Below are 21,416 nucleotides of genomic sequence, written 5' to 3'. Positions count from 1 at the left end.
AATTTGTTTTCTCTCTTCACCATTTAAGGACATATGAGTTGTTTCCAACTTTGCCTCTTGTAAATAAAACTCTAATGAATAGTCATGCATTTTTTATTGTTATGAAAAATATAGAAGAAAATTTACTACTTTAACCGGTGCTATTTAATACTGTACGACTTAGTGGTACTAAGTACATTCATAATGTTGTACAGCCATCATCATTACCCACTTCTGGAACTTCTAAAATCATCTCAAACAGAAGTTTTGTACCTATTAATAACTCCTATTGCCTCCTTCCCCCATCCTTCAGGTAAGCACTAGTCTATTTTCTATCTCCGAGTTTGCCAGTTAAAGGTACCTCATATAAGTGGAATCATACAATGTTTGTCCTTTTGTATTTGGATTATTTCACTTAGCTTAAAATTTTCAGTTTTGCTTATGCTATAGTATATATTAGAATTTCCTTTTTAAGGCTGAAGAATATTTAATGGTATGGATATACTGTATTTTTTGTTTATCCATCTGTTGATGGGTATTTGGCTTATTTCCATCTTTTGGCTATTATAAATCATGCTGCTATGGACATGGGTGTATAACTATGTTGGAGTCCCTCCCTTCAGTTCTTTCGTGCATATACCTGAAAGTGGAATTTCTTAATCATATGTTAATTCTGTGTTTAACTTTTTAGGAATTACCACTATTTTCTATGGTGGCTGTGCCATTTCTCTTACAAGTAGCGCACAAGAGTATCAAGTTTCCACATTCTTGTCAACGGTTTTCTCTTTTCTTTTCTTTTATTTTCTTTTCTTTTCTTTCTTTCTCTTTCTTTCTTTCTTTTCTTTTCTTTTCTTTTTCTTTCCTTCCTTCCTTCCTTCCTTCCTTCCTTCCTTCCTTTCTTTCCTCTTTCCTTTCTTTTCTTTCTTTCTTTCTTTCTTTCTTTCTTTCTTTCTTTCTTTCTTTCCTCCTTTCCTTTCCTTTCCTTCCCTTCCTTTCTTTCCCTTCTTTCCCTTCTTTCTCTTCTTTCTCTTCTTTCTCTTCTTTCTCTCTCTCTGTCTCTCATTCTCTCTTTCACATAGTGTTCAAGACTTTCTTTTAAAAAAAAAAGTCTATTCAGTTGACCTGGCAGTAATTTTGAAAAGACTGTTCTTTCCTCACTGAATTATTGTTGCTCATGTCACGTAACTTTATATATGTTGGTCATCCTCTTCACCACTGCTCTGTCCTTCCATCAGTGCCACACTCTCTTATTTACTTAGTAGCTTTTTAATGTCTTGATGTTTGGTAATGTGTTTTTGTTTCTCTTAACGTCTTGGCTATTTTATGTATTTATATATTATTTTTGGATTTATTTTTGTAAATTCTAACTACAAAATAAGGGTAATTGTTTAGAAACAAAATGAAATAACTTCAGTTTTTTAAAATGTTAATTCCAGTTACTTACCATACAGTGTTATATTAGTTTCAGGTGTACAGTATAGTGATTCAGCAGTTTTGTACAGTATTCAGTGTTCCTCAAGTAAGTGTACTCTTAATCACCTTCATTTATTTCACCCATATCCCATCCCACCTCCCCTCTGGGAACCATCAGTTTGTTCTCTATAGTTGAGTCTGTTTTTTAGTTTGTCTCTCTTTTTCTTTGTTCATTTGCTTTCTTAAATGCCACATATGAATGAAATCATATAGTATTTCTTTGACTTAACTTAGTATTTTACTCTCTAGATCCCTCCATGTTGTTAGAAATGCCAAGATTTTATTCCTTTTTATGGCTGAATAATATTCCATTGTGTATATGTTTGATATATATACACACACACAGACACACACACACACACACGACTTCCTTATCCGTTAAACTATCTGTGGACACTAGGGCTGCTTCCATAAGTTGGTTTTATACATAATACTACAGTAAACATAGAATGCATATATCATTTGAATTAGTGTTTTTGTATTTTTCGGGTAAATACACAGTATTGCAATTAGTGGGTCATATGGTAATTATATTTTTAACTTTATGAGGAACCTCCATACTGTTTTTCACAGTGGCTACACAAGTTTACATTCCCACCAATGCACAAGGGTTCCTTTTTGTCCACATCCTCCTTGCCAACACTTGTTTCTTGTATTTTTGATTTTTGCTATTCTGACAGGTGTGAGGTGATCTTTCATTGTGGCTTTGATTTGAATTCCCTGATGATGAGTAACATTGAGCATCTTTTCATGTGTCTGTTGATCATCTATATGTCTTTGGAGAGATGTCTATTCATGTCTTCTGTCCATCTTTAATTGGACTATTACATTTTTGAGTGTTGAGTTGTAGAAGTTCTTTATGTATTTTAGATACTAATACTTTATGAGATCTGTCATTTACAGATATCTTCTCTTGTAAGGTAGGTTATCTTTTAGTTTTATTGATTTCTTTGCTGTGCAGAGCTTTTTATTTTGATGTAATCCCAATAGTTTATTTTTGCTTCTGTCTCCATTAGGAGACTTACCTAGAAAATGTTGCTCTGGCTAATATCAGAGAAATCACTGCCTGAGCTCTCTTCTAGGATCTTTACGGTTTCATGTCTCACATTTAGGTCATTAATCCCTTTTGAGTTTATTTTTGTGTATTATGTAAGAACATGGTCCAGTTTCATTCTTTTCACGTTGTCCAGTTTTCCCAATACCATTTGCTGAAGATACTGTCTTTTTTCATTGCATATTCTTGCCTCCTTTGTTGAAGATTAATTGACCATGTAATCCTGGTGTATTTCTGGGCTCCATCCTACTGATCTGTATGTTGTGTGTATGTGTGTGTGCATGTGTGCCAGTACCATACTATGTTGATTGCTACAGATTTTTAAGAAATTTTCAGATCTGGGATTGTGATACCTCCAGTTTTGTTCTTTTTCAGGATTGCTTTGGCTCTTCATTGTCTTTTGAAGTTCCATAATAATTTTATGATAATTGTTCTGTGAAAAACGCTGTTGGTATTTTGATAGCGATTGCATTATATCTTTAGATTGCTTTGGGCAGTATGGACATTTTAGCAATATTTGTTCTTCTAACCCATGAGCATGGAATATCTTTCCATTGTTTGTGTCATCTCCAATTTCTTTCATCAGTGTTTTATAATTTTCAGAGTACAGACCTTTTACCTCCTTGGTTTAAGTTTATTCCTAAGTGTTTGAATATTTTTGCTGTGATTGTAAATGGGATTGTTTTCTTAATTTCTCTTTCTGCCACTTCATTACTAGTGTATAGAAATGCAGTGTATTTCTGTATATTGATTTTGTGTCTTGTGATCTTTCTGAATTCTATTTTTAAAATATTTTATTTTTAGAGAGAATAAGACAGTGGAAAGAGGAGCAGTGTATTTGTCTTGGCTATTTTAGATTCTTTGTATTTCCATATAAATATGCCTCACTTTCATGATTTTATCTCTACTTTCACCATGTCAAAAATCTAAAACTTTGAATGGGATTACATTAACTCTAGATCAATTTATGAATAATTAATATAAGAATACTGTAGTTTGTGCTTTCATTTATTTAGGTCTTAATTTCTCAGTAATGTTTTCAAGATGGAGATATATATATTTCATCACATCTGTTCCTAATTTTTTAGTACTTTTGGCTCTATTGCAAATGATATTGTTTTTAAATTGTCTTTGTCTGATGCTGGCATATAAAAATACAATTGAATTTTTATATAGTAATCTTACAGTGTTTACCCATGAATTCTGATAGATTCTTTCGGATATTCTATTTATACAGTGGCATTTGTGAAAAATGATTTTAGTTCTATTAATTTACTTATTTTTCTTGTCTTACTAAATTTGTTAGAACCTCCACTTCACTACTGAATAGAAATGGTAATACATATCCTTGTCTTAGTTTCAAACTTAGTGTTCCATATTTTACCATTAATATATTAGGTGTGGTTTTTCTGACAAAGATACTCAGGATAAGAAAATTCCCTTCTAGTCATAGTTTTCTGAGCATTGTTAATTTTTATTTCAATTTTCTTAAATGATATTTATACACCAATTGAATTGATACATGTAGTCTGTATCAGTTTATTTGTATGAAGTGAGTTACATTTTATTTTTTAACACCAAGCCAGTCTTACATACCTAATTTGGTCACATATGTCACCTTTTATATATAATACTGAATTTTATTTGCTAATATTTTATGAAAGCTTTTTGAATCTATATCAGAGATATTGGCCTATAATACTTCATCTTTTTTGTTGTTTTTTTTTGTTGTTGTTGTTGTTTTTTTTTTTTTTACTTCATCTTTTTTGTAATGTTAGTTTGGTGTTTAGATGATGCTGGCCTTAGACAATGATTTTTGAAGTGTCCCTTATTTTTCTATTTTCAGACTGTTTATGTAAGATTGCTTGTGTTTATTCCTTTAATATTTGGAAGAATAAAACAGAAATCCCATTTAGTTCTGAGGTTACCTTCATGGGAAAATTTTAAATTGCAGAATCATTTTCTATTATTTTTTATTATTTTTTCAAACTTTTTTTTCTTTCCTCTTTTTCTGGTATTCCTATTACATATATGTTAAATCATTTGATATTCTTCAACAAATCGTTGAGTTTCTTTTTTTTGCTTTGTGCTCTAGTGTCATTGTTTCTTTGGAATTTATTTCAGAGTATATTAAGTTCATTGATCTTCAGTGTCTAATTTTTAAAAGGCCATCTAGTGAATTTTTCATCCATATATTTTTCAGGTGTAAAATTTCTTTTCTAGAACTTTGGTTCATTTTTTAGTTTTTTAAATAGTTTCATCTTTGCAGTTTTCATTTCTCTCAGATTCTCTATTTGTCTCTTCATTGGGTTCAGCTTATCCTTTAAATCTTGAACTTATTTACAATAGTGAATTCCATCATCTCTGTCATTTTTTTCTGCTTCTATTGAATGTTTTTCCTCTGCTCATCATAGGTCACATTCTCATACCTATTCATTTTTGATTTATGCTGGCCTGGATTTTGGTTTTTATTTTTTATTTATCTTTGTTTCAAGTTTTTATTTAAATTTTAGTTGATGTATAGTATAATGTTAGTTTCAGGAGTAGAATTTAATGACTCATCACTTACATACAACACCCAGTGCTCATCACAAGTGTCTTCCTTGATGCACATCACCCACTTAATCCATTCCTCTGTACACCTCTCCTCCAGCAACCCTCAGTTTGGTCTCTCTAGTTATGAGTCTGTTTTATGGTTTGCCTCTCTTTTTTTTCTTCCCCTATATTCATCTGTTTCATTTCTTAAATTCCTCATATGAGTGAAATCATATGGTATTTGTCTTTCTCTGACAGACTTATTTGGCTTAGTATAATACACTTTATACTCCATTCATGTCGTTGTCTTACTTTAGACAATGTTGAATTTTGTTATAGAATGGAAACTTGGATTATCTTGAGTCTTTTAAGATTTCCTAGGGCATGTGTAGAGTGGTCTTTACAAAAGGCTAGATTGGTCCAAACTCTTAAGTCCTGGTCTTTTTAGGATTTCTACCAAATTTCCAGGGTTTTATTCAGTAAGGTTTCCCTGCCATGTTAGAATTTGAGCATCTTCTAATCTTGTACAAGTTTTTATGGTTGTTTAGACCACAATTTTTAAGAATTCATGCTTTCCCTGTTAGTTGTTCCTTGTTTAGCCTTGTGGAATCTCACCTCTAAATAGCCACAGCTTAGTATTCAGCCAAAAAAATAAATAAATAAATATCTTCTGTACATATTTCTGATCCCTCCCTCTGCAGCTCTCTTCTCTCCAGTGTGCTGCAGCACAAATTTCACTTGTTTCAGTAACCTTGAAACTCTGTTCTCTGTTGCTTTCGCTCAGTGAGGTTGTTGCTTTAGGACTCACCTTATTTGTGTGTGTTTTCTTAGATGTCACATTTCTGTAGTGTCTGTTCTTCAATGTTCACTTTTATGGTTTTAAGAGGAAGGCTAATCTGGTACCGGTTACTCAAAATTGGAAAGCAGAAGTCTTGTTCCATATATTTTGAAGCTATGGAATTATTAGATGGATCAAATTGAGAATTGTTACATCGTCTTATGGAATAAACTCTTATCATTATGAAATTTATCTATCTATAGCTATATCTTTTGCTTTAAAGTCCCATTTTTAAAGTTAATACAGCTATCTCCGTTTTTTGGGGGGATGTTTTGGTTTTAGCTAGTGTTTGCATTGTATATCCTTTTTTATTATTTTAACTCCTCTATTTATGTAAAGCATGTTTTTATAAACAATGTAATATTTTATCTGAAAATGTTTAATTAGAGTTTTTAACTCATTTAATGAGATATTGATGGGGTTTAAGTCTCCCTTCTTGCTATTTGTTTTTCATTCTTTCTTCATTTAGTTTCCCTTTGTTCTTCATTTCTTGCCTTTTTCTAGGTTGAGTATTTCTAATATTTCCTGATTTATTACTTTTTAGTTATACTGTTCTTTTAGAGGTTACCTATATTATAGTATGCATTGACTTATGTTAAAAGTTCAGAAATAACAGGAATAAAACCAGTGAATTACTAAAGCAACAGTAAGTACATTTTGCTGGAAGCACTCAAACCAAAAGATAGACTGAGGCTTGGGGTATATTTAAATCAACTTACACAGTGGGGGAGAGCAATAACTCTGTTCTTCATGGTGATAGATTATATTAAAATTTTCTTAAATTATAGAGAATTGTTCAGTGGTTATCTCATATCAACCTGGGAAACAGTTCAAGTTTTATTTATGATTTCCAGAGGCATAAACAAGAAATGACCCAGGTCAAGTTAGCCTTGCAAAATAAGCTAAATTAAACTTTGGTTTGTATGATTAACCTGGTTTTGTTTGCTTAGGAAGTTTCAACACAGGTCTCCATTTGCTCTTTATTTTAACATTTATTGCAGTCAACCTAAAATACATTCCTTTAGCACTTCCCAAACAGTGCAGGGATCCTATAACATTTTAATTTTTATCTATCTTAATTTTCATTTATCATCTTTACCCTTGTTTTTTTTGTTGTTGTCAGATATGTTACTTATGTATATGTTAAAATGCTCCAAGATTTGTCTTAACTAGCCCTGATCGACTGTATGTAGTACTCTTCATTTCTTTTTCTTTCTTTTCTTTTTTGTTTTTTTCAGGTTTGTGCTTCCATCTAGGAATTTTCCCTTCAACTGAAAATTATTCCTTTAATACTTCAGGTGTTCTTTTGACTAGTTTCCTCAAAGTTTTGTCTGTAATATCTGTTTCACTTAAATTTCTTAGGAATTCTGGGTACAGAATTCTAGATTATATATTTTATCACCTATATGTCATCCATTGTTTTTCCAACTTCCATGGGGTTGTTGAAATATTAGCCAACAATTTTATTACGGCTCTGTTGAAGGCAGTGCCTTTTTTCCCCATTGGGTGCTTTTTGTCTTTGCTTTTCAACAGTTCTGTGATTTCCCTAGGTGTGGACTTGAGGGTTTTGGATGTTTTGTTGTTTTGTATTTATCCCACTTTTTTCACTTTTTTCTTACGTTTTTCTTGTTAGCACCTTCTTTTTTCCTCTGGGCTTCACTTTGGATATATTTTTATTGGCCTGTCTTTGGATCACTAATCCATCTTCTGCTATGTCCAGTATGCTGATAAACACATCTAGTGATTTCTTAATTTCAGGTACTGTATTTCTCAGTTCTAGAATATTATACTTAATTTTTTCAAATAAATTTCAATTTTCTGCAGAAATCTACCTTTTCATCTATATTTAGGCATTATACTATTCTCTTGAGCATATTAATCAGTTATTTTAAAGTCTGTGTGTCATAATTTATATCTGAATAATGTGTTGGAGATTTCTATTACTGGTTTTGCCTCAATTTTGAGTGTTAGTATTCCTCATAATTTTTTTTCCATATCATTTTTAATGTCCAACGTTTATAATATGAGGGCCAGGGCTTTCTCCTCAACTCAAGTTTATAAATTTTCGATTGGCTTGTGAGGCCAATAGGGATACTTCTTGTCTAATTTGGTTTCTGGGAAGACTTCATTCAGGTCCTCAGTGGTCATCTGATCAAATGGAATTATGTTCTTCATCTTCTCCAGCTCTTTTTTCATATTCTTCAATCCTGGCCTTTGAGAGGGACAAAAACTCAGCACAGCTTTTCACATCTTCTTTTTCCTCAGCATCCACCTGGACAGTGTATTTATCCTCTGGCACAGGAACCTTCAGGGTATTAAACCTCTTCTCACAGTCATCTACCAAGCCAGCCTTTGCCACATTGGCCTTGTAGTAAGCCCAGTCGATAGCAGGTGGTTTCTCAGGAAGAGTAGCCAACCTGGAGGTAAGCATCTCATTCCAGGATTTCAGGGAGTTGGCAATGGCCATCTGGTTTCGGGGTATGATCTCCCCAAAAGCTACCCAGTCAATGGTTTTTAGAGCAAGTTTTCGCCCAGCCATCTTGAGATCCTTCACCGACCCCAGCGGCCCACTGCCTCATAATTTTTTAATGCCACATGTGGATGAAATATAATAGAGGCTCTGGATGATAGTATAAGTAAAATTTTCTTCAGGAGGCAAGTAGAATCTGCCAGATACCTTTGATCCTTTTGAAGTTGGGTTTTAAGCTCTGTTAGAGCCTAGTATATTTCAGATATGACCTTATACTGAGGCTTGTTTATATGGAACCTCGGCCTTTCTTTTTTCTCATCTGAGTCCTGACATGCTTATTAGATCTTACCCCCATGGCAGAGCTTAAACTCCAGCCTGTGTCTCCTCAGCACCACACAACTCTATATAGCTTATTTGCCCCCCTAGTTGCTGTTTTCTGCCATTTTATTGTAGTGGTTAATAGGTGCCTTAACTTGTGCATGTGCAGCTGATGGATCAGTCACCAAAGAGAATTTGTATGGGGATGTGTGGGCTCCTCCACAGTTCCCTTTGTTCTGATTCTCAAATCCCATACAGTTTGAAACCCTGAACTCCTACTTTGATTTCCTTGTGGGACTACCACTTGGATTCCATTTCTCTGTGCCATAATTTGGAACATATCCTCAGAGAAAATCCAGGATATCCCTTGTGCACATTCCTTCTTTTGAGGAATGTGACCTGCAAGACCTGCCTGCATTGGTTTCTGTGCTCACATAGAGAAACTCCTACCACACTTAGGCCGGAAGGGAAGAAGAATGAGTAGATTACTAGAAATTTAAGGACAAAGGCATAAAGAAAGGACCACTTTGAGAGGAGTATATGTTTCATCAAGTGATGCAGTCATCTTGAAGTGATCCTTCATCCAACTTTGGCCAAACTCAGCCAGAAACCAGAAGGCAAGAAAACACATTAACATAGTTCACACAAGTCAGCTTAGCAGGGTGGGGAAAGATGTAGAGTCATCAAGGAGAAAATAGATAATATTTAGCATAGTTTACCCCTTTATTCTTCAATACGTATACTTTTTCTTCATTTGGGAGAAAGTGTCTCAACCAAAGGAGACACATGAAATTCTACCAACTCTGGTAGCATTGTGAAATAGTATCAGTTCAGAAATACTTTTCCTGAAACTTAAAATGTTAGGCACCACTAGTATTTTTCACAGAAAGAAAGCAAGATTATATAAAATCCCATTTTGCATGGCATGTGACAAGAAGAGAGAAAAACAGGTAAAATAAATACACTTGAGTGTCTGCTTGATAGCTAGTCATGAGAATTGGTAATCATAGCTTCCTTCTTCAAATAGTCTGCGTATTCTCCTTTATCCTCTGCCATTACTTTGCTGGATAGAATTCTTTACCTGGTAGTGGACTTCAAATCTCAATTCTAGGGAATCTGAATCTTTAATGTCCCTGCATTTTGGGGATTGGTGCAGTTTTTCATTGACCAGTACTTTTGTAAAGAGTGCTGAAAAATGCCCTGCTAGATTTCCTGGGTTCCAAATACAGTGCTACCCATTGTGTCGCTGTTGCCTCTGTTTGGTAGCAGGAACTTCCATTTCCCCTTGTCATCAATATCAATCAGTCTGGCCAGTACAGCAGTCCTTTATGTACATGTTAATTCAGCTGCATGGAAAGTCCTCACATGGCCAGTACATAGTCTTAGTTTCCACCTAATCAGTTTTCTGGTAGAAGTCAAGATTCCTGGTAAAAACACGCCTCCTTGAGCACTAGGTCCTTAAAAATGACAAAGCTAAGGTTTTATTGACTGGAGGTATACATTTTTCAAGTCATTAAGTATGATAATGAGAGGGACCACTTTTACTTCTGCTGCTTGATTGCCAGACTTGTGCAATCCATCAGGGGAGACTGTATCATATATTTGTTGCTGGTTTAACACAAATAGTACATCCTCTAGGATGATAACTTATCTTCACGATATTGTTTTCAACAGATATGGATGGTAGCTGAACGTTCAATATAGGTCATTTCACTCCCTTATCAAGCCAACTGTTTCTGAATGATGGAATACATAGTGAGATCAGTAAAATCCATAAGCATGATACCATTGCCATACTTCTTTTGTCATAAACTATATTCTTTGTTTGAAAGCAGTGTTGTAATGGATAAGCATTCCATAAATGATGGTGCTGCAGAACATGAGGCACAGAAAGAAAATCTGAATTAGAACACAGATCTATCCTTTTAAGGACAAAACTGTTCACCCCAAAGTGATAGGGATCCATCAATCTACCATCAGATATCCAGCCAGCTGGTTCCTTTGGGGGATGGTGCCATATTGAAAGCTCAGCATGCATTGACTTATGCTTTTGGGAGGTTGGACACTCAACAGTGGTGGTAACCAGATCAGTGTTTGTGAGTTAATGACCATGTTGTTGGACTCATACATAATCTCCATCCTTGTTGCCATAGCCACTTTGTACATAGGTCTATTGAATAAGCACTGGATTAGCCAGGGAAAGAAGCTGGCTGGCACTCACAAGAAGGGTCACCTTGTCCACTTGAACAATGAGAGTCTTCTTTATAGTGGGAAATTAATATTTTTATATTCTCTGCTCATTCAAGAGGTCCATTCGCATACCACTTACCCACATCTTTTAATCATCATTTTTCCATTTTCTTTTTCTTTTTTTTAATTCATTTATGATAGTCACAGAGAGAGAGGCAGAGACACAGGCAGAGGGAGAAGCAGGCTCCATGCACCGGGAGCCCAATGTGGGACTCGATCCCGGGTCTCCAGGATCGCGCCCTGGGCCAAAGGCAGGCGCCAAACCGCTGTGCCACCCAGGGATCCCCCCATTTTCTTTTTCAAATCTGTGGTCATCTAGTGAACTTGTCACTTCCCATAAGTCACTCTGTTCTAGATCCATACCTACGTTCATTATCCTTTCGCATGAAATAGACAAATGCACAATTTTGAATAGGGTTATAGATGTGGGATCATCCATTTTCTGGCTGATAACAGCATCTGATGCAAATCCATTTTTAAACTAGGTTCCTATTCCTCTCTTTTAATGTGTGATAGGAAAGTCCCCAAGAAGCCAAAAGAATGGACTGAGGACGAAGGGTTAAATTAAGTACCATGAGATTCTAAATTGACTGCTTATGCAATTTAGATATCCCTCCCATACCTGTTCAAACCTACTCAGTTCCATTTTATGATGAAATTGCTTGTCTACCCAAATTATGTTTCAGTACATCAGTTAATGACTAGCTCATGATGGAAGTTCAAGCGGCATAATCACTTGGTGTCCTGTGATCAGGCATTTTTTTCTTCCAGGGTTCTGTCACAAGCCAGGTAATGTTTGTAAATCAAGTGTTATGTGCACAATAGGGCTTTTCTTTTTTCTGAAAACTAGAGACTTTCTGGAGACTTCTAATAGCATTTTCATTATACATTTGATTTTAGCCAAAAGGCCAAGAAGCAACCAATGCACAGCATTTCTGTCATAATATCTTAAACAGTCCTGGGTCATAAAGCCCATGTGGTTGGGGAATATATATTGAGGCCTGGACCTGTTAAGGAGCCCTTTCTTACTATGGGCCACATTGAAAACTGACAGCCTACTGGGTTACTTCCCCTGACCAGATGGCTCAGAGTAACAAAGCCCACCAGGCTTTGTACCTCTTTGTAGTGGGCTGTTCAAACACATCATGTAGTCCTCCACTCTAGAAGAATCTCTTAGTATGCATGAAATGACTGAACCTTTAGAAACTTCAATCTCCTGATACATCCCTCAACTTTTGTAGGACTTAACTCTCTCCTTCTGCTAAACAATTAGCTTGCTCAGGCACTACCTCTGTTATTTCTCATCAAATCAGTTAACATAACATCACTAATGTAATGGCCCAGCATGACATTCTGTGAGATAAGATTAAGTACTCTCCAGACTAATTACAACAGAACAGAACTGATTATATCCTTGGGACTAGACATTTAAGGTATTGTTGCTTATTCATATAAATGCAAATGACAACAGCTAGAGATTGCAAGTCCTCTATGGTGTCTTGAAGTCCTAAACAGTGTGCTTCCTTGGCCACTATAGAGGTATGTCACAGGTAGGGTCTGTGATCCCTTTGGACCCTCTTAAGATGGACTCAGGCAAATGTTCCATCTCTGATGTGATCCCCATAAGCCCCAGGCTGGAGGGCTCACATGGAGTTTCAGAATAACAAGGTACACTTAGAGCCATTAACAAATAACTTCCAGAATATCCAGACATTTTCCATTTCTCAGTAAACGATCTCCTTGTCAAAAAGCTCTTCCAAAATGGCTTGAGAGAAAAATTGACAGTATTTATCTGTGGTCATATTATTGGGCCCTTCCTTAGAGGGATCTAGCCTCCTTGGAGACCAGGTCTAGGAAATGGCTCAATTTTGAGAGCTGGAAACAGATCACGAATTACAATAATTTTTATTTATCTCTGCCCAGCAGATTTAGAGTCTTTTTAATTTTGTGATCATTAGTCATCATTAGCACTCTGCCCTATAGTTTATTGTAGTGATTGCTTCCACCTTGTCTCTAAGGGCTAAATGGTGTTTACCTGTTTATCACTCCAGGGTTCCATTATTCTTGAACAGATCAGGGAAACCAATCCCACTGCAGCACCATCTGTCATTTCTGATTTAATGAAGAAAAATTACCACACAACTGTCATGGATGCCAGTGTACCCCCTTACCAGTGCCTTCCTAGGCAAGATGAGAAGACTGCACATAATAGATCCATTCCAGTATTTCCATTTCCATGGTCCCTTGGACTCTTTGTTCTATAGGGAAATTCTAGCATTTAAATACCATTTAAAAGGGCCACTGTGGAGTCCAAGAATTTATTCAACTAACTGTTAATGCCGTTGCAAGTTCTCATTAAATTCTGAATCCCAGGGAGTTACACATCTAAATTAAATGAGCCTACACATGACTTAATTTTCACCTCTGTTGGTCTAAAACACCTTTTATCTTACTGCCTCAGAAGTGTTGAGATCTTAACTTTCATTTTAGGCCTAGAGGCAATGAAAGGTGGTAAGGTGAGTTCTGAGGAAAATTTCCCTTAATTTGTGAGTCATTGGAAGGTTTTTAAGCAGAGGAGTGATTTTTTCCTCAAAAAGGATACTATTAAAAGAAAAGGGTTTGCCTCTGTCAGTAGGATATTTAAAATTCTCAGCCTCTGTGTCTGGCAAAATACATCTCATATCTCATGGTTTCATTTCTTCCCCATTCTTACTGTAAGAAACCTGGAAGGCTTAAATTTTTAATTGGCACTATACCTTTACAGACCTTACATCATGCTCTTGGCTTTGTTCTATGTCGTATGCGCTGTCTACAGCGGAAGAAGGACTCCTTCAAAACTGCCTGCAAGTATTTAATTGTATATCCATAACATTTTTAACATCTCTCTTATCTGAGACCATCAGAAGAATTTAAGTGATAATCATAATTTTTATAACTGTTCTTATTGTAGCAATTAAATATCATGACCATTTGATCTCACATCATGCTCTCAATCTGCATTTCACCTTGTGCTACCATTGATGGTAATTAGAGTAATCAAGATGCTAGTACATCCCATAGATCATTATGTTCCTAATGAATCCAATCCCAGATCTGATCTTGATGGTCTATTTATTGGGGCTATTTCTGGTATGATTACTGTGTTTGAGCCAGAAAAGAGATGGCATACTCAGAATAAGTCAAGGAAGATCTAATAGACCATTTACCAAACTGTGGTCATAGTATAGGGTTAATGCAAGGGATAATGCAGTACACTAGAGCCAGTAATGGTATAGAAGTGTTACTATACCTAGGGCTGAAAGGAGTAGAAGGGAAGTTAGCAGAACCCAGAAGGAAAAAGTCTTGAGAGAAACTGGATTCTTTGGGAGGCACAGCCATCCAGAGGCTTCACATGGAGAGTCAGGGGATCTCTTCTGTCCTACCAGAGCTCCCCAGTAGTGGGACCCATTGGAAAGCCAGAAGACAGGGGAGACCTTTAATATATGTTATAGAGGTCAGCCTCCTGACAGCAAGTTATAAGATGATGGAAAATGGATAGAGAGGCACACCAATTAAATGAAGAGTTTCTATAATATTATTGGAATCTTGTTAAAGGCATAGCCTGAAGAAGGAAAGTAGTATAATTTGACGAGGCTTTCTTAGACTAGAACTGAGGATCCAGTCAGCTTGGGAAAGGAGAAAGCAAGAACTTTGAGAAGCCCATTTCCCTATTCCACATACCTCTCCAGGGAAAGAGTGACTTTTGTAAGCATCTTAACTATCTCATGTGTTCACATGAGTAGTTCAGAAATGTTTTACTCTGTACTATTTCCAGGATAATAAATGGCTTGGCTTTTTATTCATCAACTTTATTAAATAATTTTATTAACTGATCTACATAGACATCATGTTTAATAGTTCAATATAAAAAATAAATATTTTGGGATAAATAAGTGAGTTTTTAGAGCCCCTAGGGCTTACAAAAAGAATCTTAAAAGATCCATATTTATCATATGAAGTATAAGAATAATAATTACAAAAGGTAGCAAAACGTACATCAAAAAATAAATATAAATTTTAAATATTTAAATAAATAGCCTGATACATTTTAAATAGGCACTTAATTATCAAGTCAGTGTTGAGAAGATGCTTTGACAAAAGGTAATCCATTTGTTCAGAAATTCTGTAATGGTTGCTGTCTCGTCATCATATTCACAGTTGTAACTTGTTTCAGATCCCTATAAAAGAAAAATTTTAATTTTTTTAGTTCAAAGTAGTTTTTGATATATAGTTATTCTCAAATAACTTATAGCTTATGGCCTTTATTTTTTAATATGTTTAATATATTAATCATTCACATTTCATTGAAATGATCAAAATACATGCCAAAAAGTTATATGTTGATACAAGTGATGATAGCATATAAGCCAAGGTTTTCCTCATTTGTCAATTCTTTCAATCTCAGTGAACACAAGAATTCTTTTTCCTGAATTGTATACAGGTAAACATTTTCAATAAAAACAGTTCTAGAAAAATATTTCATTAAATGTTACATGCAAAATAAAGTTGTTAAACCTTTCTTCCTCTGGGCATGTGTCTATATATGGGTTACATGTATGCAGTCATAGACTCATTATACTTTTTCAAACCTTAAGTTTCTATATATTAACTTTAGTGAATCTCCTCATAATTCCCCAAAGCAATATAGAACCAGCCCAGAGTCAGGACAACCTTTTGTTTGGAAGAAATTTGTGTGAAGAACATTTTTTATAAATATTCATACTGACTTCACTCCACCTTAGTTAGCATCAATGCATGCAAGTTTCCCAACTTTTAAAACTCTAAACAATAGAAATTTTGTTTGTGGACTGACTTGTTAGAAATTAACCTCCTCTGCTGATAGGAGCTATTTCAACTCAGCCTCTAGCTGACAAAATATTTTGAACTATAACAAGAAAAAAGAAAAGCCTTTTTCAAATTGAGGTACTTCCTATTCTGGAAATATAAACCAAGTGAGATAAGTATTCCCTTTAAACTGGTACAATTTAAAGGGAATACTTACATATAATCATTTAAATATTATGACCTTTTGGGAAGGTTTAAATTTTTTAAAATAGCTTGCTTTTGAAACACATTTCTGACTTTCACATATTTTTAATTTTGCATCAAGAATTTAGAATGAGTTTTCTGATGGTCAGAAATTCTGGAACAAACCTTCTGACATATATATTGTCTATCAGTATCTAGAGGCCATTGATTTCAATGTATTTTTTTAATTACATGGAAAGAAACAGTGTACTAATACAATGACTTATTTGGAAACAACTGGGATTATAATTTTAGAAACTTTGTTCTACTTATGCTATGTAGGATGGCTGTTAACTCATGAAGTTTGTACTTTGGTAGATGGGATGAGAAAACAGAGCCATGAATTTCTTCATATTGCCTGAGTCCCTTGTGTATCTAATATTTCCTATGCATTTAAAAATACTTAAGTTCTTGAAAGTATTACCTCCAAATAAGGAGTTAATTATCTAGCCCATTGGCCATTTTAGTAATTTCCTTTTTTTAAGATAAATCTCTTAATCATTCCACTAAGTAATAGGAAAACCCCATATATATTTTTGGAATATATATACATATATATTTATATATATATGTGTGAGTATATATATATATATATATATATATATATAAATCTCATATATATATAAATCTCTTAATCATTCCACTAAGTAATAGGAAAACCCCATATATATATATATATATTTTTTTTTTTAAAGATCTTATTTATTTATTCATGAGAGACCCAGAGAGAGACATAGGCAGAGGGAAAAGCAGGCCCTATGCAGGGAGCCTGATGTGGGACTCCATCCAGGAACTCCAGGGCCATGCATGCCCTGGGCCTATGGCAGGCACTGAACCTCTGAGCCACCCAGGAATCCCAAAAACGCCATTTTAAAAGCCCTTCAGGTAGGGATGCCTGGGTGCCTCAATGGTTGAGCGTCTGCCTTTGGCTCAGGTCATGATTCTGGGATCATGAGATTGAGTCCTGCATCAGGCTCACCACAGGGAGCCTGCTTCTCCTTCTGCCTATGTCTCTGCCTCTCTCTTTGTGTCTCTCATGAATAAATAAATTTAAGAAAAGAAAAGCCTTTCAAATAATCCATATTGGCTATTCTGGAAAATGATCTGTAAGAAAATATGCAACAAAACCTGCCTGCTTTTTGTGAAATTCAATTGTCTTCTCCCACTCCCAGTTTTAATATGAGAGAGAGGTAAGAGAATGTTAGGTTACAGACTTATCCCTGGGTGGATGGAAGAAATAGATTATACTTCCCAGCTCCATAGTATATCATCTAGCATAAAAATGATTCATGTTCACATTGGTTTTAAAATGCATGAGAACTTTGCCAAATTATAAAAATGTTATACCACTTTAAAATGCCCTTCCATTTATTTTATTTTCAGGAGAACAAATAGAGTAATGCCTTACCTTTAGTTTCAGAAGTGTTACATTCATATTGCTGATTAATTCCTTGGTGTCTGTCAAGTGAACGTTTTTGCTTTGAGGTAAACCTAGCACTTCCTCCAGGTTTTTGAGTTCTTCTGCTAGACATTGAAGGTGTGTAAATTCTGTGGCCTTGAATAGTAATAAAAATAATTACCAGGTCAGTTTTACCTAAAGGTAATCAAATTAATCTCAAATTTATTTTATTAAGGGCAGTTTTTTATTCTCCCTCTTCTCAGCATTACAGTGTAGATGGACCAGTATAGTTTATAAGACTGGAAAAACTAGAGTTCACCTACCCATGTTAGCATTAAATTTGTAATAATGAGGGGTGCCTGGGTGGCTCAGTAGTTAAGCTCTGGCTTCGACTCAGGTCATCATCCCAGGGGCCTGGGATAGAGCCCTGCATACAGCTCCATGCTCAGTGAGGAGTCTGCTCCCCCCCATGCCCCTCCCCCATTTATGATCCTCACATGCTCATGTACTCTCTCAAATAAAATCTTTATAAGTGAGTGAATAAATGAATATTAAATAATGAGTCATTAATTTCAGCTTAATTTGGCTTTGCCAAAGGCAAACATCTCTGTACCCAAATGCAAATCACAGACATAGGCAGAATTCTATTCTAGTCTGTAGAAATTAGAACTAGAGCAGCCACAGCATGGAAGTATAGGATCACATTGTATGATTCTAATATTTCCTAATAGTTAAGAATCATAGGATGTTAAGGATAGAGGAATGCTTGGATACTGCCATAGTCCCAGCATTTTATAGATTAGGCAATTGTAACTGTATAGTAAAGACTTTCAATATAGCAAGTCCTATAACTGTCCTAATTTTTTACTCTTCTATAATAAGTGTATTCAAATGCATTTTTTAAAATTATGTGTCACAACCAAATAAAAGGTTAGAATATTTGAAGGACTTTTGGGTGACCTATCTGATTTAGATCTGTACACTCATCCATCCATGTGGCCTATTTTAATGGTAGTATTTCATACTTTTCTGGTACATTATAATTTTAAAGTGTCTTCTTCTAAATAAGACCATTTAAGTCTCACAGGCACCCTTTGAGATAGCAATGCAGTGTTGTCTCCATTTTACAAATAAGGAAACTAAATCTCAGAATTTAAGTGTTTTCCCAAAGTCATATGATTAGGTGGAGCCAACATTACATTTTTGTTCTCTTTGTAGCTCGAACATAGCATCCTTTGAATTAAATGTTTTTATAACTTTCTAAAATTTTTTTGCAAACATAGAATGGTGGTAAAATGAGCAAATGAATGGAGTTTATCACATTACTTTGGGTTTCAAATAGATTTTGAGTTGTCATTTAGAAACTTAGATTTCAAAGAATTTTGCCACCCTCCAAATTATGCACATAATCTCATCTTTCTAAAAATCTTTAAAGGGAGAGAGAGGACTACACCACATGCATTTTATGACCTTTCCATCCACTGCACTTTCAACTTGCTACTACAAGTTCAGGGCTTAAGTTTCTGGCATAGCAAATTGGAGCTGTTTCCCTCGGGAAACAGTCTAGTGTGTTAATATTGCTGGAATTAAAGAGTTATGTAGCTCTGATTAAGTTGAAGAGACATCTCTTAAGTTATTTTCATCTTTCAAAAGAGTAGTTGGAAGCATAATTTCCTTCAATGAATATGAGATGAATGAAATTGCATCCATGACCTTTAAATCCCTTTTTTTTTCCTGAGCTTGGATTTACCCTGTGACAAACTTTCTAGAACCAAGTTACGTTTATTCTCTGTTTACTGGCACAACTACTAGGAAATTTTATACTCTTAGTATAGGTGTAGGAGCTTGGATAATCTGTGTTTATCTGAATCCCCAAATGAACAAATCTTGGAAAAAAGTCATATAGCATCATAAGCCTCTAGATCTATTGGCATAAAGGATGCGTAAGTCCAGAATTTTACTTTATAATACTCCCAGGGAGAATTCTGTTTTTACTACTACCAATAACTAATGCTTATAATATATTTACCTATGTCAGACACTATTCTGAGTACTTTACATTTACCCATTAATCCTCACAAAGCTATATGAAGTACATAAAATCATCATTCACTTAAATAGATAAGAAAGTGAGAGTAGGTAACTTGCCCAGGGTCACAAAAGCTAAGACATGACATAACTGGGATTTCAGTTCAGGTAATCTGGCCCTAGAGACTATGCTATTGGTCACAATTAGGCTACCTCTCAAAGATAGACCATTAGGAATTTTTCCTAAAACAATAAAGGATTTTTAAAAATTGGCTTCTCTGAAATCAATTTTGATAATTTGCATGGTAAAATGATATAATCAAATATCTCTCAAGTTTTACATTTTTAAATAATCAGTCAACATAATCTTTTAAAACTGTCCCATCAATAAACTGGGAATGTTATTCTTGTCTCTTCCCCTCCCAAAACACACACAAATACATTAAAAAAATATATAGGCAAAGCTATTTTACAGAAGCTTCATTACCAAATTGTTTTTTTAATATTGATTTTACTGATTCTTTTTCTCAGATGAGGGGCTATAAACCTAATCACCTACAACTTTTCATATTTGAATCTTATTAAGACATAAATTGAACATAAAAAGTTGTACTTACCTTCTTGGGCGTGTAAAACTTAAATGTGAGCATCCTGGAGAGTTGGGGGTTCTCATAATTCTGAGAAAGCATAATATATTTTCATTAAAAAATGAACTCCAGTTCAAAAAATTGTAATTTTAGTAAGAGATAGAATATACTCACATTAACTCCATTCAAAAGCAACTGTAAATCCAGCAGTAATTGCTCCATCTGTTGCTCTGTTTCCTTTGTAGAGCTTGAAGTAATAGGTGCACTGTTTGCGACAAGTACAAGCGTCAGTGCGATGCAAGACAAGAGTTGCATTTTGTACATTGTGGCAGGAGTTGAGGTTACTGTGAGTAGTGATTACAGAGGCTGATAGGAAGCTCTTGAACAAGAGAAGCAATTTATACTGTTAATTCTGGAAAAATATTTATGGGGGTGTCAAAATGTTTTACATATTACACATATTTTCAAAGATTCTACCTGTGTGGCAAAAAGCATTACCTTTATTTTTCCTCTTCTGATGACTCTTTGGAATTTCTTTAAACCCCCATAAACTGACTGAATGGATGTAGGTAAAATCCCTGTTGGTTACAGGAGCCCACACTTAGGTGGCAGTTGTAATTCATACAACTAACGCCTTCTGTATGAAACAATTTTTCCTCCCTCTTTCTTTAAGGGGGTGGGGATACAAAAGTGGCTCATGAAAATTTTCTCTTTGTCATAAAACAATGATGAACATGTGGAGCACTATGGTGTGGTGGACAAGAGTAAATAGTTGAAAAGAATAAATTTTTAGATTTGTTGATTAAACAGGAAGAATATTGGTTTCCTGTTTAGGATGGTTTTACCTTTTGATCTGCACAATGACTGCGCTAATGCATACATGATAGATTACTACTTACACAATCAGCTAGAGAAATTGAGATTAGAATACATAAAATACTCATTGAGCTTGAGGTACAGTTTTGTGCTATTTTAGTTTTAATGTTTCTTGTATCTGTTTTAATCTCTTAGTATCTATTATACATTTTTAAAAATGGATATGATGTTTAACAAATATATACCCAGAAAAGGGTTTGCATGCAAGGATACTACTAATGTTAGTTTTGGGGAAGAGGGTTTGGACAAATATATTTTTGCTGCTTTATTATTTTTGCTGGGCATCAAGGGGATATAAGTTGAGTTGGAATGTCACCAGTACCAAGGATGCTTTTTCTTCCTCTTGGTCTCAGGGAGAATAAAGGGATCACCAAGTTTGTTTGTAGGAAGCTTACTAACAAATTTCTAGACACTATTTGTACATTCTTTAGGAGAATGATCTGGCTACCTTGAGGTGTGCCAATACTGACCTAAGTAATGTGGCTGGAGCTGAGAAAGTTATGGTAATAAACAGCCCAGGAAGCTGAGGTGGGTCATGGGGT

At 34.9% G+C, this 21,416-nt stretch overlaps 2 protein-coding genes across 10 annotated transcripts in view; one reads left to right on the top strand and one right to left on the bottom strand.

Annotated features, from left to right (window-relative positions):
• ADAD1 (adenosine deaminase domain containing 1) overlaps positions 1–21,416 on the top strand; it is a 98,196-nt gene that overhangs the window by 55,170 nt on the left and 21,610 nt on the right. Inside the window, exon 14 of one of the 9 annotated variants that reach the window (XM_072788518.1) lies at positions 13,682–13,845. The exons of 7 other annotated variants lie outside the window; for them this stretch is intronic. In XM_072788518.1, coding sequence (XP_072644619.1) covers positions 13,682–13,830 — 149 coding nt within the window. In that variant the 3' untranslated portion in view covers positions 13,831–13,845. Of the gene's footprint in view, positions 1–13,681; positions 13,846–21,416 lie in introns of those variants that run through there. One more of the 9 variants, XM_072788517.1, reaches the window with a different exon arrangement.
• Positions 14,820–20,332, bottom strand: IL2 (interleukin 2). The gene is made up of 4 exons (XM_072788524.1): positions 20,173–20,332; positions 20,029–20,088; positions 17,393–17,539; positions 14,820–15,134 (listed from the first exon to the last, which is right to left on the bottom strand). The coding sequence occupies exons 1-4, from the start codon at positions 20,320–20,322 to the stop codon at positions 15,024–15,026; spliced, it is 468 nt and encodes a 155-aa protein (XP_072644625.1). The 5' UTR covers positions 20,323–20,332; the 3' UTR covers positions 14,820–15,023.

The sequence above is a fragment of the Canis lupus genome, chromosome 20 (assembly GCF_048164855.1).
Source record: "Canis lupus baileyi chromosome 20, mCanLup2.hap1, whole genome shotgun sequence".
Lineage (NCBI taxonomy): Eukaryota > Metazoa > Chordata > Mammalia > Carnivora > Canidae > Canis > Canis lupus.
The sequence above is the reverse complement of the archived record's forward strand: the minus strand, read 5'-3'. Positions and strand labels throughout refer to the sequence as shown.